This window comes from Myxocyprinus asiaticus, chromosome 24 (genome assembly GCF_019703515.2).
Source record: "Myxocyprinus asiaticus isolate MX2 ecotype Aquarium Trade chromosome 24, UBuf_Myxa_2, whole genome shotgun sequence".
In the NCBI taxonomy this organism is placed as follows: domain Eukaryota; kingdom Metazoa; phylum Chordata; class Actinopteri; order Cypriniformes; family Catostomidae; genus Myxocyprinus; species Myxocyprinus asiaticus.
Genome location: NC_059367.1, coordinates 18,504,268 through 18,521,890, shown reverse-complemented (window position 1 = coordinate 18,521,890; position 17,623 = coordinate 18,504,268). Strand labels below are relative to the sequence as shown.

The 17,623-nt window shown below is 37.5% G+C and overlaps 1 protein-coding gene across 1 annotated transcript; it reads right to left on the bottom strand.

Moving 5' to 3' along the window:
- Nucleotides 1-2,746: 2,746 nt before the first annotated feature.
- Nucleotides 2,747-17,187, bottom strand: LOC127414865 (synaptophysin-like). The gene is made up of 6 exons (XM_051653222.1): nt 16,793-17,187; nt 14,971-15,036; nt 13,599-13,723; nt 7,713-7,911; nt 3,828-4,019; nt 2,747-3,076 (listed from the first exon to the last, which is right to left on the bottom strand). The coding sequence occupies exons 1-6, from the start codon at nt 16,808-16,810 to the stop codon at nt 2,792-2,794; spliced, it is 885 nt and encodes a 294-aa protein (XP_051509182.1). The 5' UTR covers nt 16,811-17,187; the 3' UTR covers nt 2,747-2,791.
- Nucleotides 17,188-17,623: the final 436 nt, after the last annotated feature.

Below are 17,623 nucleotides of genomic sequence, written 5' to 3'. Positions count from 1 at the left end.
GCAACCTGCACCAAGTAGTGGGGGAAACTTTCGGTCTTAGGGGCCGTTTATACGACAACGTTTTCAACTAAAAACGGAACACTTTTTATGAGTTTTGGCTGTTCGTTTACACGACAACAGCGTTTTGGGGGCTGAAAACTCAAAGTTTTTGAAAACGATGCCATTATCATCTCCGTGTAAACATAAAAAAAATGCAAATTTGTGAAAACGATGACGACATGCGCACGCATATTGCGTGTTATATAAAGAATGATGGATTGATAGGCATCAATTTGAGATGTATAATTATCAATATAAATACTGGTGTCTGTGCAAATAACGAAAATCAACAAATTATTAATTTCGAGTGTTTTGTATGGAGTGTGAACACTGTACAGCAGGCAGAACCTGCAATTTGAAAATCTTGAAATTAATGTATGGATTCAGGTGGGAAAAATTTATTTGTATTTTAAATGTTATTTGATGTACCTTTACCCTGCAATTCATTCACCCACCGCTTATGTATATAGCCTATAGACAGAGATGTGATGCCATGTACAGTATTCAGTGATATGCTTAGAATATGAAAACATGAGGCAGTGAAAATGCATGTTAGATCCAGTGTACACAAGACCTCTCTCTCCGTCAGAAGATATCCATATATCAGAGTCCTGTCTGATATCCAAAACCAGTCAACATCAACAGCTTGTTATGTTAACTCACTCTCCTATCAGCCCAAGAGTCAGCAGGGGGAATACAGAAGGCAGGAGACAAAGTGATGGTAAAAATGAGCAGAGATTATTGAATAATTTTGAGAGTTCAGTCTATAGGCATGCGCGCGAGACATTCAAAACTACAATGGCGGACTACAGGACTGTGTTTTCGCTGCTCAAGATTTTGAGTTTATTGATGCTTCTCCAGCAAAGTAATTGTAGTAATAAAGCAACCCCATCGTCTGTCCAGACAAAATTGCTCGATGCTTTCGCCATCTTCATTGTTTGTATTCACCGCTCTGTGGAAGAATGCTTACGCGCGCAGGCACGTAGTGTTTCTATACAAAGTGACATCGTCAACTACTGGCTTGGCATTCATAATACAGCATTTTTAGTCATTTTCGCGGGGATCGTTTTGACAACGTTGTCGTCTGTACACGAAACTTTTCAAAAACGCAAAGGAAAAACGTTTCAGTTTTTAGTACATTGTTGTCGTGTAAACGTACCCATAGTATAAGGACCATCCATCGATGTGTATATGCTGTGTGCACAGCTATTAAAAAAGAAATGATGCGGTGTAACATCTGGGTTTACATACGATACATTCCTGATATTCTATTTTGAACAATCATCTAAACTAAAGCATTGCCATCACAACTGCATTAAGTCCCGCATATTTGTCCAGCAACTTTTAACGACCAACTGAACTTGATTGTCGTCTAAAATTAATTTTAGCATCATAATGCAATTTACATGTTCTGAAGAAGCTCAGCAAATGTGATCTGAGGTAAAGAGGGTTAGATTTAAAATATTAAAAAGTTTTCAAATGTTCAAAAGCTAGTTTTCTGAAAGTGATCTCAGCATTGGACAAATAGTTCTAATAGTTTATAGTCTTGAAAAAAGTGTAGAACATTCTGAGAATGTCATTCAGCTGACATTTTTCATCTACAAAACAGGGTAAGGCTAATTTAAGTTTGTGAAAAGGCTGTAAATTATTTTTTCATTTGGTAATTTATTTTTTTAATTTAATGCTTTATTCATTTGGTAATTTATTTAATTTAATACAGGGAATTTTGCCTGCATTTTTTTAAAAATATGCTAAACAATCATTTTATATAACTGGGCTATGTTAGTTCCAAAAAAGCACACTGATGCTTTTCTCCTAGTATTGTGCATTTATTTTTAATTTAAAACATCTTAGTGCACAGAAATATGCTTTTGTATTGTGGGCTAATTCTGTGACTGCCGTCTATCATTTTGAATGGTTTGGAAAAGCAGCTATAATAAATAAACGTATGGCTACCGCGATTACATTAATCGCAAAGAGTGGCCATTTATTTGTTCTCACTGCACTTGTTGATGACAGGTGCATGATACATACGAGATATGTGTTGGCACTTCTGGAAGTGTCAAGACACAGGTGTGTTTGCAGCATCGGATCTGTGCAGGTATGCCGTTAAGACCAATCCATAACAGTGCGAGTAATGCTTCACATACAATAAATTGGCTTTCAAGGATGTATAACTTAGAGTTTATGCGCTAGAGTTAAACGGAAAAATATTATGTCAACACTTGTGAAATTTTTGCGATAATTTGCATTTCCATCAGCCACATCGGTAAACTTTTTGATGCGCTACACCTTTTGTTGCAAAAAAAAAACCTTGGATGGAAACGTAGTTTCTGTTACACAAAACTGAACTAAAAATGCAAAATATTAAGATGACTACTGGACACCCCTGACATGCAATGTGATGAGGTCATGTAACAACAATATAGCGTAGCACTTGCTTGAAATGTTTATTGTTGGATAACATGTCCAATTCAAGTAAAATAATATTTTTTTTTTCTAGGTAGTACACAGTATTGTGTAGTGTGCAGTATTCAGTATGTAGTAGGCTAGCTATGTTCAGAATATTTCCTTTCTTAGCATAGCATAAGCGGAGTTCGGAATGGCATAATTCCTGACTACTCTACTTCTCCTTATACCACAGAAATAGTACGAGTACTTCAGTAGTATGCCATTACGAACTCAGCCATACATTTCTAAACATTACCTTCCACTCCCCAGTCGCCTTCCGCTTCTTCAGATATTTCTCCGCTCACATCTGGTTGGCAAAGGAGGTGGGTGCTCCCTGCTGCTCGTAGCCGGCCTGGCCATAATCTCCACTCTGATTGTAGCCTTGCTGGCTGTAGTCAGGCTGGTAGCCTCCCTGGGAGCTGGCGTATGGGTCTGGCTGCCCATAACCTCCCTGTCCGTAGGAATCAGGGGCGGGCTGCTTCTCCTGGGCGGGCTGTTGGCGCATAAATGGTGCGATGATTCCGGTCTCCTTAAACACGAACCACAGGTTACCCGTCCACAAGATCAGGTTCAGGAAACCAAAGACCTGGAGTGCAGAGAGTTAACGAGAGATATTGCATTAAAAAAATTTTTTACACCATCATGTCTTTGAAAAGAGACCCAGACAAACAAGTATGGATTGTGGTCTTGAGGGCCCAGGGCATCAACCACGTGTCACAATACATAAGATCTCAAATAAACTAAAAAAATATTTCAGTGAGTTTTTAAGATTTACACATTTCAAATCTGATTTGAGTTACCTTTAAATAATTTTCATATTATGAATTCAGAAAAAAAGTATTCACATAAAATTAAGGAGGAGTATGAACTTCAAAAACTTGCTTTGGGCATTAATTGAACTTATTTTATACTTAGTTAAACATATTCAAATAAATAAAATTTTAATTAGCTTAAATCTAACTTTTGCAAGGAATCTTTTTTTCCTGTCAAAATAAAGTGGCAATTGCGAGATATAAAGTTGCGATTACGAGAAAGAACACACCACATGTGTAATACATTCATGTACCATGACAAGTATACAACATAAAAGCTGCAATAAGGTGTTAATGCTGGAGAGGGGCCAGGAACAGGTAACAGTTTTCAATTCTTTGTTTATTTCACATTGCGTGTCACTGACACACATTCAAGCACTATTTGTCTATCCATATCAATATTACATCTACAGGGCATTGGCCAACATTGGTCTGGTCCATAATCAGTTCTTGCAGACACAGGTTTTTAAGTTGGCTTCATTTCAGCTAAAACTACAGTCGAGCTGAAAAAAAAAACTGACTCACCACAGAAGTATTAAGACCAGACATGACAGGGTCGTAAACTTCACGGCAGCGGTTACCCTCCAACTCACAGGCAGGGATCAGTTCCAGGACTTTCTCGGGGTCCGTAGCTGTCTTCACATCTGACAAACCCTTTGCCCATGCTGATGAGCTCACAAGCCACATGAAGGTGAACACACATGTCACGCCAAAATCCTGTATTGATGATATATAAATGTAGTTGTTCAAAATCTCAATCTCTGCTTCAATAATTCTATATATTTTTTTATTACTTTGTTTACACATCCTCACATGTATCTCAGCAACAAAACCAACTGCTGATATAAAAAATAAACTTTTGTGGCTTTTAGTCTATTATTAGCAGTAGGCCTTTTCCCACTGCAGGGACTAGAGCCCATTTTAGGTTCTTTTCCCCGGGACAAGTACTTTTCATTGTTTTCACACATGAGACACACTTTAGTTTCTCGTAGCCATTTTAAGGGACATTTTTAGCTCCTACTCTAGGGGTAGGTACTTTTGGCGGTGTAGAGGGACTGCGGGAGGTGCTGCAGCCTGTGATTGGTCAAAAACCTATGACGCACAATGCAATGAGAAATGCCATTTGTAAACAAAATTGTAGCTGCCAGCCTGCTACTCAGAGGATTGTGCTAATTTTACAATTCCCTTAACAGAAATAACATAAAACCAACAAAGTATCCAAAGAGCATCACCCATTTCACAAATGTGTGTGTGTTCAAAACATGCCTTGAGTTTTCATCGCATCTGTATTGTTTGAACTGTGAGACTATTCAGAAAATATAGTGATTTATGGATTACTTACTACATTGATCTTTTCCTGGGATGAAATTATCAGATGTTTATTGAGAGTGGTATTTGAACTTGATTATACACTAAACCGTCATGAAATCTACTTTACATGGGGGAAGAATGGTGTGCCTGTACTGCTTGGTTAGCTTGCATCAAGATGTCTTTTTAAGTAAATGAATGAGTATTTACAGTGCATCCGGAAAGTATTCACAGCGCTTCAATTTTTCCACATTTTGTTATGTTACAGCCTTATTCCAAAATGGATTAAATTCATTATTTTCCTCAAAATTCCACAAACAATACCCGATAATGACAACATGAAAGAAGTTTGTTTGAAATCTTTGCAAATTTAATAAAAAACGAAAAAATAAAATAAATAAATCACATGTACATAAGTATTCACAGCCTTTGCTCAATACTTTGTTGAAGCACCTTTGACACCAGTTACAGCCTCAAGTCTTTGAGTATGATGCTACAAGCTTGGCACACCTATTTTTGGGCAGTTTCTCCCATTCTTCTTTGCAGGACCTCTCAAGCTCCATCAGGTTGGATGGGGAGCGTCGGTGCACAGCCATTTTCAGATCTCTCCAAAGATGTTCAATCGGGTTCAAGTCTGGGCACTGGCTGGGCCACTCAAGGACATTCACAGAGTTGTCCCGGAGCCACTCCTTTGTTATCTTGGCTGTGTGCTTAGGGTCATTGTCCTGTTGGAAGATGAACCTTCGCCCCAGTCTGAGGTCCAGAGTGCTCTGGAGCAGGTTTTCATCAAGGATGTCTCTGTACATTATTGCATTCATCTTTCCCTTGATCCTGACTAGTCTCCCAGTTCCTGTCACTGAAAAACATCCACACAGCATGATGCTGCCACCACCATGCTTCACTGTAGAGATGGTATTGGCCAGCTGATGACCAGTGCCTGGTTTCCTCCAGACATGACGCTTGCCATTCAGGCCAAAGAGTTCAATCTTTGTTTCTCATGGTCTGAGAGTCCTTCAGGTGCCTTTTGGCAAACTCCAGGCGGGCTGTCATGTGCCTTTTACTGAGGAGTGGCTTCCGTCTGGCCACTCTACCATAGAGGCCTGATTGGTGGAGTGCTGCAGAGATGGTTGTTCTTCTGGAAGGTTCTCCTCTCTCCACAGAGAAATGCTGGAGCTCTGTCAGAGTGACCATCGGGTTCTTGGTCATCTCCCTGACAAAAGCCCTTCTCTCCCGATCGCTCAGTTTGGCCGGGCGGCCAACTCTAGGAAGAGTCCTGGTGGTTCCAAACTTCTTCCATTTATGGATGATGGAGGCCACTGTGCTCATTGGGACCTTCAATGCTGCAGAAATTTTTCTGTACCCTTCCCCAGATCTGTGCCTCGATACAATCCTGTCTCGGAGGTCTACAGACAATTCCTTGGACTTCATGGATTGGTTTGTGCTCTGACATGCACTGTTAACTGTGGGACCTTATATAGACAGGTGTGTGCCTTTCCAAATCATGTCCAATCAACTGAATTTACCACAGGTGGACTCCAATCAAGTTGTAGAAACATCTCAAGGATGATCAGTGGAAACAGGATGCACCTGAGCTCAATTTTGAGTGTCAGGGCAAAGGCTGTGAATACTTTTGTTTTTTATTTTTAATAAATTTGCAAAGATTTCAAACAAACTTCTTTCACGTTGTCATTATGGGGTATTGTTTGTAGAATTTTGAGGAAAACAATGAATTTAATCCATTTTGGAATAAGGCTGTAACATAACAAAATGTGGAAAAAGTGAAGCGCTGTGAATACTTTCCGGATGCACTGTAAGTACAGTAATTTATGTTGAGTCTTAAAGGCCTTTATTGTAAAAAATCATGTTGATAAATAGGTTTATAGAGCATTTTCAACATGTTGTCCGCTGAGTTCAGCATGTGCTGCGTGGTAGTCTGACCACCTCATCTCTCCTCTCACTGTTGCTTTGGTACGCTGCACCATGCTGCTCACATGGCAAGTGTAAACTCTAACCTGAAGACACATGCTGATTCCGAAAACTGGAAAATGCTGCCTTCTGAGGCTGAATAAGGAGGTATGATGAAATAAGGTGCTTTTTAAACGGTTCAAAAACCAGTTTCCTTAAGAGTTCCATTAATTCAAAAATGCTGTCGTTTAAACCATTAACTGATTAGGCAGCTGCCAATGTTTTCGGATGCAACCAAAGTTTGTGTAAAACAGCCCTAACAAAAGTGTAGCTCCGATCCTGGTGTTCTCCGTCGGTGTTGTTGATTTAGTTGCTGTTGCTATTGAATCTTGCGTGCAAACAAAGTCAGAACAAAAATGGTCTATACAAGATGACGTCACTACTAGTGCGAATGCAAGAGCATAAAAGTCTCCTTGCATGTCCCTCATCTATAAAGTTTTTTGGGGAAATGTACTGGGATGTAGGTGGGAAAGAGGCTATTTTGAAGCTATCTATATGCTAATGTGGATAGTTTGACAAAATTAAAAGCTAATTTTAAAATATAGTGTTTCTTTTCCAGGAAAATGGACCAAAAATACAGATTACTCATCCTGCACTACACAGAATTAGATTTTTCCAATTAAATTCTCCCTAGAATGAGAATGTTCCTTCCTCTAATACCACCTGCAACCAACTAGCAAGTAGAAAATCATGGTTGATGGTTGTAGCATAAGTTATAATTATAATTATAATTTTCTTTATTTATCACACATTATACATTTGCACATATACAGTGAAATTCTTCTTTTTTTCACATATCCCAGCTAGGCTGGGGTCAGAGTGCAGGGTCAGCCATGATACGGCACCCCTGGAGCAGATAGGGTCAAGGGCCTTGCTCAAGGGCCCAACAGTGGCATCTTGGCGGTGCTGGGGCTTGAACCCCCGACCTTCTGATCAGTAACCCAGAGCCTTAACCGCTGAGCCACCACTGCCCCGTAAAGCCCATTAAAAAACAAACAAACAAACAAAAAACGTTCTATGTGTCCAGCCAAAACGTACTATTTCAATAGGAAATACGTCAACAGGAGAGAAAACTGTGCTCGTCAAGCGAGTTCATGGAGTCTTTAACTCTTTAATGTATAATTTAGGAAAACTCACAATCAGTGGTCCCTTATTGTTCTCACGGTACTTCTCAAAGGCAAAGATGTAGATGCTAAGAGCTGCCATGGAATACAGGAATGCAAAAACGGCGATGGTGACAAAGAACTCTGCTGAGGATGAGTAATCCCCAACCAGAAAGCAACGGTCATTATGGCTACCCTTGCAGGTGGGGACATCAAAATACACTTGATGGAGTCTGGAAGAGATCAAGTGGAGAAGAATGGTGTATTAGGGTTTTTGAGAGAACCATAACACTCCTTTTGGGTAGAACAACACAGTTATTTAACTGGTGTATGTGGATAAAAGACAATGTTATGGTTATGGGAGTACATTTACATATAAAGCATTTAGAAGACAGTCTTATCTAGTGTGACTTACAAGAGCCTTAGTTTCAATGTTAGTACTACACTACATTTGGCTAGGGAAAAGGTATGGTTTATATTTTTAAATTTATGGACCCTTTTTATATTTCCATATTTGGAACACAGATATAAATTAAAGTGGGGTAAACTTCTATTGAGACCACAGCAGATATAATTTTTTTTAGTTCCCATTTGCACCAGTGACTTTCCATGACTTTCAAAAAGAGAAAAGAAAATAGAGTGAGACATTATGACAGTGAGAAGAAACATGGCAAATTTTCTGTCACTCCCTCAGCGGCTGTATTTAAAAACTCCACTGCAGTAGTGGTAACTTTTTTTTTTTAAACTACGATAATATAACACAAAGAATCATTTTTAAAATGTATAAAAAAAATTTTTTTAAACGCATCACAGCCCATGAAAAGGGTATTGATAAAAGGAAAACTATATACACTGCCATTCAAAAGTTTGGGGTCACTTGACTGAAATGTTTCTCATGATCTTAAAAACCTTTTGATCTGAAGACGTATGCTTAAACATTTGAAATTAGTTTTGTAGACAAAAATATAATTGTGCCACCATATAAGTTTATTTCATTATAAAACTAAACTTAATTTTTTTTTTTTTTTTTAAATTGATGACTTGGACCAAATAATGAAGAAAAGCAGCCAATAAGTGCCCAACATAGTTCAATACTGTTTAAAAAGCATCCCAGGGTGATAGCTCAAGAAGTTGGTTGAGAAAATGTCAAGAGTACATGTCTACAAATTCTAGGCAAAGGGTGACTACTTTGAAGATGCTAAAATATAACACAGTTTTGATTTATTTTGGATTTTTTTTTAGTCACAACACAGTTCCTATCATTCCATTTCTGTTCTTCCATAGTTTTGATGACTTTACTATTATTCTAAAATGTGAAAAATAATAATAATACTAAAGAATGAGTAAGTGACCCTAAACCTTTGACCTGTAGTGTATCTGTGTGTACTTAGGATGGCAAAAAGCACATTGGAGAAAAAGCACAGAAGCACTAAGGTTCAATAAAAAAAATCTAATAAAAAAAAAACTAACAGATTTAAAAAAACAATAAATGGTCGTTTTAGGTTCAATAAAGGGATGGGGAATGCACACACATCCAGCACTTCTGCATCAGGTGCTGGATCAGGGCAAAAAGCATTGAAATAAAACTTAAGTGGATCTGCACACGGTTTAATTATTCCCTTTTATTCATTTAAAAATCACAGCAATGTTTTGATCAGAATGATCTTCGTCAGGCACACATCAATAGGCAACACATAAATTTAAGTACTTTTGTTGCAAAACACATCATTATGTTCACTTGTTAATAATCATGGTCAATTATCTCATGATCACTCAGTCTCACTTAATGAGAACAATTAATTAAGAGTTCAAACGTTAGCAAAACATACACCAGTCTCCCACAATTACAAACAATTCACAAACATCAGTGAATCACGTGAATCATGTAAATGTCGCAATTTAAGTAAAAAAGTTTAAAACAGCAAACATCAGACACAGGTCAAAGTCAAACAAATACAAACACCAACACAAAGGTAAACAATATTCCAAAAAGTCAATAAGTCACAAGAACAGATGGATATCAAAATCCAAGTTAAGACCCATAGGATACAAAGTGTTAAGTGTATAAATAGGCCTCTCTTTTTAATAAAATTTTATTAACATCACCATCTCTTCTGGGTGATTTGATGTTTAATACCAATGTATCTATGAATTGAAAGATTATGTTTTTTCAAATTAAAATGAACAGCCATAGTATTCTCTTGATCATTTGTGCGTATACTACTACGATGTTCCGCAATCCTTGTTTTTAGAGCACGTAGTGTTTTTCCGATATAGGCTAATCTACAAGGATATTTAATCATGTAAACAGTGTTCTTTGTAGTATAAGTGATAACACCCTTGATTTTGAACTCTTTACCTAAATGGGGATGGGGAAAAAACATTAATTTTAACGGTAAAATTACATTGGGCACAGTGACCACAACTATTAATTGCCAAAAGTGATAGATGACAAAAAATGAGTGGGACGGTCCATAGGCAAATCAGCTCTCACGACAAGATTATGAATGTTAGGGGGACATTTATATTCAAATCTAGGTGACTCTTTAAAAACATCATGAAGAATGGGATCTGAATTTAAAATATACCAGTGTTTGTTGACAATCTTTTTTTAAGTCTGTACAAATAGGGGAGTATTGGAATGAGAAAACAGATTTAGCCTGATTTGTGGTTAAGCATATGTCCTGATTTTTATTTTCAAATCTTCTAACAGCGGACTGTATCCAATTTTCGTTATAACCGCTCTCTGAATCTTTTCATTAAGTCAATGCTTTGTATAGTGCGTAAGACTCATTAGAGCTACAAATATGACGTATACAATTAAATTGACTAATTGGTAAACTATTACGATCAGTCGGTTTTCTGTACAGATCTGTAGAAATCTACACAAGATCCTAATTCTTCCTCTGAACTAAATAGATTTACTACAAACTTTCGAGGTAAATCATCCTTTGTTCCTCTTAAGAATAGAAATGCTTCACTTGAGACATATTGTCATCTTGTAGAGGGGGATGTCCGACAAACTTTTTCCCAACAAACGTGAGTACAAGGTACACAACAACATTACTATAGATCAAAGAAAAGCTTTAATGGAAATAAAAATTATAAAACTTGTTATAGTTAAACCAGCAGATAAGGGTGGCTCCATTGTAGTTATTAATTTTTGCGATTATGATCAAGAAGTGAAATGACATTTGAGTGACAATGTCTTTTATCAAAAATTGAATTCTGATCCCACTAAGGTTTATAACTAAGATTCATGAATATTTGCAACATTGTTTGGATGTGGGTGAGATCACAAAACAGGAGTTTACTTTCATGAAGGTTGATTACCCAATTACTCCAGTTATTTATATACTTAAAAATACTTAAAAAATTTTAATACATAAAAATCTTGAAAAGCCTCCAGGAAGACCCATTATCATTGGGATTGGGTCTCTTGCTGAGAAAATGTTGCCCTTTGTTGATTACTTTTTAAAACCTATTGTGTCTTCATTACCCTCTTTTGCAAAGGATTCAACTGATGATTAAGATTTTGAAAATTATTGAATTATCTGATGATACATTATATACTCTTTTATGTTGAGTCTCTTTTTTTAAGAAATCCACATCAAAACAAAAGACCAAGTATTGATTGCATCAAAACATTAACCAATTTGGTGCTAACAAAATGTTTTTTTTTTTTTTAGATACAAAGATGACTTTTTCTTCAAACTAAAGGTACAGCCATGGGAAGCACTATGGGACCAAATTATGGCAATTTGTATGTGGGTTTCTTTGAACAAAAACACATTTTCAATTGTTCTCAGAATCCGTTCTTTTCGCATATAAGACTCTAGCATTGATACATTGACAACATTCTTGTGTTGTGGTCTGGTATTGAGAATGAACTGCTACAGTTTCAGCGCTTTCTTAATGCAAGTGATGAACATCTTTGATTTACTGTCAATTTTGGCTGGTCCCAAATACATTTTCTTGATATTTTTATTATTAGGGATGGCGATAAGATTACTACAGATCTGTACAGAAAACCGACTGATCGTAATACACTCCTGCATGGACAAAGTTATCATCCTACCCCTCTGAAGCGTAGTTTGCCTATTAGTCAAATTTAATTTAATTTAATTTTATAAGTCATATTTGTAGCTCTAATGAGTCTTACGCACTACAAAGCATTGACTTAACGAAACAATTTAAAGAGAGTGGTTATAATGAAAATTGGATACAGTCTGCTGTTAGGAGATTTGAAAAAAAAAAATCAGGACATATGCTTAACCACAAATCAGGCTAAATCTGAAGAAAATAAAGTTGTTTTCTCGTTCCATTTTCTCGTATTTGTACAGATTTAAAAAGATTGTCAACAAACACTGGTACATTTTAAATTCAGATCCCATTCTTCATGATGTTTTTAAAGAGTCACCTAGATTTGAATATAAACATCCCCCTAACATTCATAATCCTGTCGTGAAAGCTGATTTGCCTATGGACCGTCCCACTCATTTTTTGTCATCTATCCCATTTGGCAATTAATAGTTGTGGTCACTGTGTCCAATGTAATATTACCGTTAAAATTAATGTTTTTTTCCCATCCCTATTCGGGTAAAGAATTAAAAATCAAGGGTGTCACTTGTACTACAAATAATGTTGTTTACATGATTAAATGTCCTTGTAGATTAGCCTATATTGGAAAAACACTACGTGCTCTAAAAACAAGGATTGCGGTACATCGTAGTAGTATACGCACAAATGATCAAGAGAATACTATGGCAGTTCATTTTAATTTGAAAAAACATAATCTTTCAACTCTTAGATACATTGGTATTGAACATGTCAAATCACCCAGAAGAGATGGTGATGTTAATAAAATTGTATTAAACAAAGAGAGGCCTATTATATTTATACACTTAACACCTTGTATCCTATGGGTCTTAACTTGGATTTTGATATCCATCTGTTCTTTCTTTTTTTTTTTATCCCCTTTTCTCCCAATTTGGAATGCCCAATTCCCACTACTTAGTTGGTCCTCATGGTGGCGCGGTTACTCACCTCAATCTGGGTGGCGGAGGACAAGTCTCAGTTGCCTCTGCTTCTGAGACCGTCAATCTGCACATCTTATCATGTGGCTCGTTGTGCATGACACCGCGGAAACTCCCAGCATGTGGAGGCTCATGCTACTCTCCGCGATCCACGCATAACTTACCATGTGCTCCATTGAGAGCAAGAACCACTAATCGCGACCACAAGGAGGTTACCCCATGTGACTCTACCCTCCCTAGCAACCGGGCCAATTTGGTTGCTTAGGAGACCTGGCTGGAGTCACTCAGCACACCCTGGATTCAAACTCGCAACTCCAGGGGTGGCAGTCAGCGTCAATACTCGCTGAGCTACCCAGGCCCCCCGATATCCATCCATTCTTGTGACTTATTGAATTTTTGGAATGTTTACCTTTGTATCAGTGTTTGTATTTGTTTGACTTTGACCTGTGTCTGATATTTGCTGTTTTAAACTTTTTTTTACTTAAATTGCGACATTTACATGATTCACGTGATTCACTGATGTTTGTGAATTGTTTGTAATTGTGGGAGACTGGTGTATGTTTTGCTAACGTTTGAACTCTTAATTAATTGTTCTCATTAAGTGAGATTGAGTGATCATCAGAAAATTGACCATGCTTATTAACAAGTGAACATAATGATGTGTTTAGTTGTAACAAAAGTACTTAAATTGATGTGTTGCCTATTGATGTGTGCCTGACGGCCATCATTCTGATCAAAATGTTGCTGTGATTTTTAAATTAATAAAAGGGAATGATTAAACAGTGTGCGGATCCACTTCAGATTAATTTAAATGTATTAGGTTCAATGACTTTATAAAGTAAACAACTATGACATGGCAACACAGCTCTTAAGGTTAAGTGTACCTGAAGGGATACTCAAAATCCACGTCTATTTTCAGGTTACTCTGTGATATGTTCTTGCACTCCACACTCATCCTGAAGGAGCCCGAGTAACTCCCACAGGTTGAGAATGCAAAGATGGCAAACACCTAGAAAAGAGCAAGAACTTTTGCATGTGCAATTATTCATAGCAGACATTTTTATCCAAAATGTATCCTTGTGCCTCAAAACAATGTTCCAAACTTGCTCAGAAAAGTAAGAGCTAGGACAATGATGTAAGTGAAACACAGTGAAACAATAAGAGAACAGTAGAGATTTATTATGTTTAATAGTAGATGCACTAACAGTTGAGTCAAGGGCTCATGCAAGAGTTGTGTATTTAGGAAAAATTAAGGAGGTTAAGAGTTAATAGTCAGCCTTTATGGGTGCTGCGCAGTGATATACACAATCGCTTAGAGAACAGGTGTTCTGCATTATGGCTGTAACTGTATTTTGCATTTTAGTATGACTGAAACGCTGTATTGCCCAATCAGCCTTAGTGACAGAGCAACATAGTTTTGGTGGTGGGATAACATTTGTGAAAATACTGAAAAGGTGTGTTGTAAATCCTATATATATTTGAAAATGTGTATCAATTTATAGCTACTAAAATATATTAAAAATTACCAAAGAAAAAAACCCAAAGAAAAGCATCTTTCTCCATGCGAGTCCAGCATCCTGGTGTGGACACAAATACATTATTTTTCCTTTCAGGATTTAAATCTGGGAGATTGAGTCACTGGTAGAGATTATATGTGGACTTTGGCTGGAGGAGGGACTGCATGGAGAATGAAGCTATTCAATTTCACTGAGATCCTCATGCCATCTGTCATATCTCTGAGCAGGGCTATGTGTTCTTTTGTGTATACAACAACACAGACAAAATCAATAGACAAACATCTATAATAGCTATAGTAAACCAAACTAAACAAAGACAAATCAGAAGAGAATATACAAGGCTAAGAAGAAGAAAAAAATACAGCAATATAAACCAAACACAAAATAACAATTAAGTAATTGAACGATAATATGTCAAACTAATGCAGATCTTCCCACGTGTGCCATTGTACCCGTCAACCTCAGTGCATCAGAGTGTGACATGTATGAGACAGACACTGAGTAATCAGTCTGAAACTCCAGTGGCTGTGAACGCTGAAATATGCATTTGTGATCAACAGAATACACATACAATATGTTTAAAGTAACACGACATCATGATAAAATATATAAGAGACTGTAATCATCTGTTCTGGACAAAGCTCAAATCTCTGGTTTCAGTTTCAGATGGCTAAAATTGATGTATGAACTAAAAATGGTCAACAATCCACCATAGTTTAAACAGAAAGAGAGAACTTACCCATTCTAAGGCTTTGATGAAGCCCAATGGGACTTTCAGCACCCTGAATTGCCCGTTGGCAACCAACTGTAAAACAAACAAACAAAGATGGGGGGACATGTTACATACAGACAGAAAAAGAATGACATTTGTTTTTGTTATTAGTATGGTGATAATGTCTCTTCGCCAAGATGACTCAACACACATCACAGACGTTTTTCACACTCTGGGTTATGGAACACGGAAGTAAACGTTTGCAGGGTAAACTTCGACAGCGGTGAATGGGAGTAAATGGGAGACCACAGCAAATATTATTTTCACTTACCCATTTGCTCCAAGGGCAAAAGAAAAAATCCACTATTACATTTGAATGACTTTCCAGAAGAGGAAAAAAATTGAGAGTGCTAGCTTAAGACAGTCAGATGGGAGAAGATGCCAAATGTACTGTCACTCTCTCAGCAGCTGCAATAGAAACCCCCTTGCAGCTGTGGTAATTCGTATTTTTTTTTATTTATTTTTTTTTAATTTTTTTTACTAATTCCAGGGTAATATAACACAAAGCATAATGTTAGATAAATGTACACTCAATATTTAAAAAATGGATTATAACAAAAATTGCGAGATTTACGCTGATAAATAAGGCGGAAACGCGTCATCACAGTCTGTGAAAAAGGTCTATCTGTATGTCACTAAAGCTCTGAAAGACAAAGAAAAAAAAAGGACCTTGAATCGTGGCCAGAGTGCATGTCACGTGAAAGAGACCCGAGATTTAGCCTTTTAAAACCCAATCTTAATGAGTGACGGTGCTCCTCTTTAGCAATCCTTACACCGTTTTTCAGAAGGATGAAAATAGGCCCTTCACTGACGGCAAATTATCATGGTCTTCACGTCTGAGATGTACCGTTTGTTCCGTTTCATGCATACATGATATGATATTTACAAATATTTGCCAATCAGTTCGGTGGTCAATTTGATTCTGTTTATTCGGGTAGACAGAGTGACGTGGGAAGGTGCGGTTTCACGCGACACCACTGTATGCCCGCGAGGATGGTCCTCCTTACGCACCATCCGGGGGGAATTCAATAAATCTATCCAAGACTCTTCTTTATTATATTATACATTGATATGTATAATATTTGCTTACTTATGAATTCAGCTTGCGTCACCTTGAAAAAAAATGTCTGTTCGATGATGTAATGGCAATATAATAGTCAAAACGTCTGTTTTACCAGTGGTTGATTGTGCTTGAGTTGGTACAAATTTCACGATCAATGTCTTATACAGCCTAACATCCATGTAGAAATAATGCAGATGGGTCTCGTCTAAGAGCTGAAAGTCACAGTATTGGGATGGAAGTCAGCTGCCATTTTAAACAGCATCTCCACAAGCGCATCTGCATGTGAAGGGCCTCTTGCAGTCTCTGTGGATGGATGTTACGCATTTCCACACTACAGAATATAATATTACTACAAACTATTATATAATTTAGTAAGTTTATTGTATGTCAACTGTATCTATCAGCCCACCCAAATACGTTCAATTTAGCGTTTCATCAGATCTGCATTAAATACAAAAATCATAACGTCACTGATGTCTTAAAAACAAACAAAAATGAAAGAAGTCACCCACAAAAGCCCCTTTGAAATATTGAAATATAGGTGAACAGACGGACATCAGCGGGACACCTCTGCTCTATACGAATTTTCCACCACAATTCCTTAGCACATCTTCATCACATACAATGCACCTCTGGCCAAAGATAAAGGAAAACATGCACATAATAAACATAGCATTAATATCCAAACTAATATCAGTCGATTCAATAGTGTCCAAAACGCCCTACCTGGTTTATAATATCCATGTTAGTCGCTTGCTCGGAGATAGGAGAAATAGTTACAACGGAGGGAGGAGAGTGATGGGAGCAGAACAGCCCGGGGAGGGGAAATTAAATATCAACGTAACAGCCTCAGTTGCGTCACGAGCTTCGAAAGGCGTATTTTGGTGCGTAAAGACCAAAGAAGGATGAGTAGACATACGCGGATTTAACCTGTGCGAGGAGATTGTCAACCTGTCACAATTCACATGACGGTGTGAACGTCAGTGAGATTCGTCTGAAGGAATGCTGTCGAATATTAAAAATGTTTCCCCCAACAATGGGCTGGCGTTTCAGTTGCGCGGTGCACGTGCTGCGTAGACAGGTGTTGTATCGAACTCTGTATCCCCCTAGCCCCGCCCTCGTCCAAACAGCGAAGGAAGCGCCACAAAAGCTCGCCCCCGAGATGCTGTGCTTACCACTGAGGTACTATGGAGAGTGCTAAGGCTCAAGACACTATGGAGAGCGGTAAGTCTCAAAACTAACGTTTTAAATGTAGAATGTTGTATTTTAGAAGCAAATTTCACAACTGTCTAGTTATATTTTGAAAATGGGGTAACAGAACCTATGTTTGTTGCTTTTTTATGTCTTTATGAACACAACCACCTACTGTTATTTGAATAAATAATATTATATTTGTGAGAGAGTTTTCATTTTGAATATTGTAGACTTTTGGAAGAAATGTGTGCTCACTCACATAACTGTGATTTTATTGGCTAAATATGCGACTGTTCTCAAAAGTCACAATACCTGGACATATTGATCATATTTCTCTTTTTTCCCCTTAGTACAGCTTTTTTT

Coding starts and splice junctions, on each gene's coding strand:
- LOC127414865 (XM_051653222.1), bottom strand. Junction 7,912..13,598: donor GATTTTGAGTATCCCTTCAG/GTACACTTAACC, acceptor GATCTCTTCCAG/ACTCCATCAAGTGTATTTTG. Junction 4,020..7,712: donor ACAATAAGGGACCACTGATT/GTGAGTTTTCCT, acceptor TCATCAATACAG/GATTTTGGCGTGACATGTGT.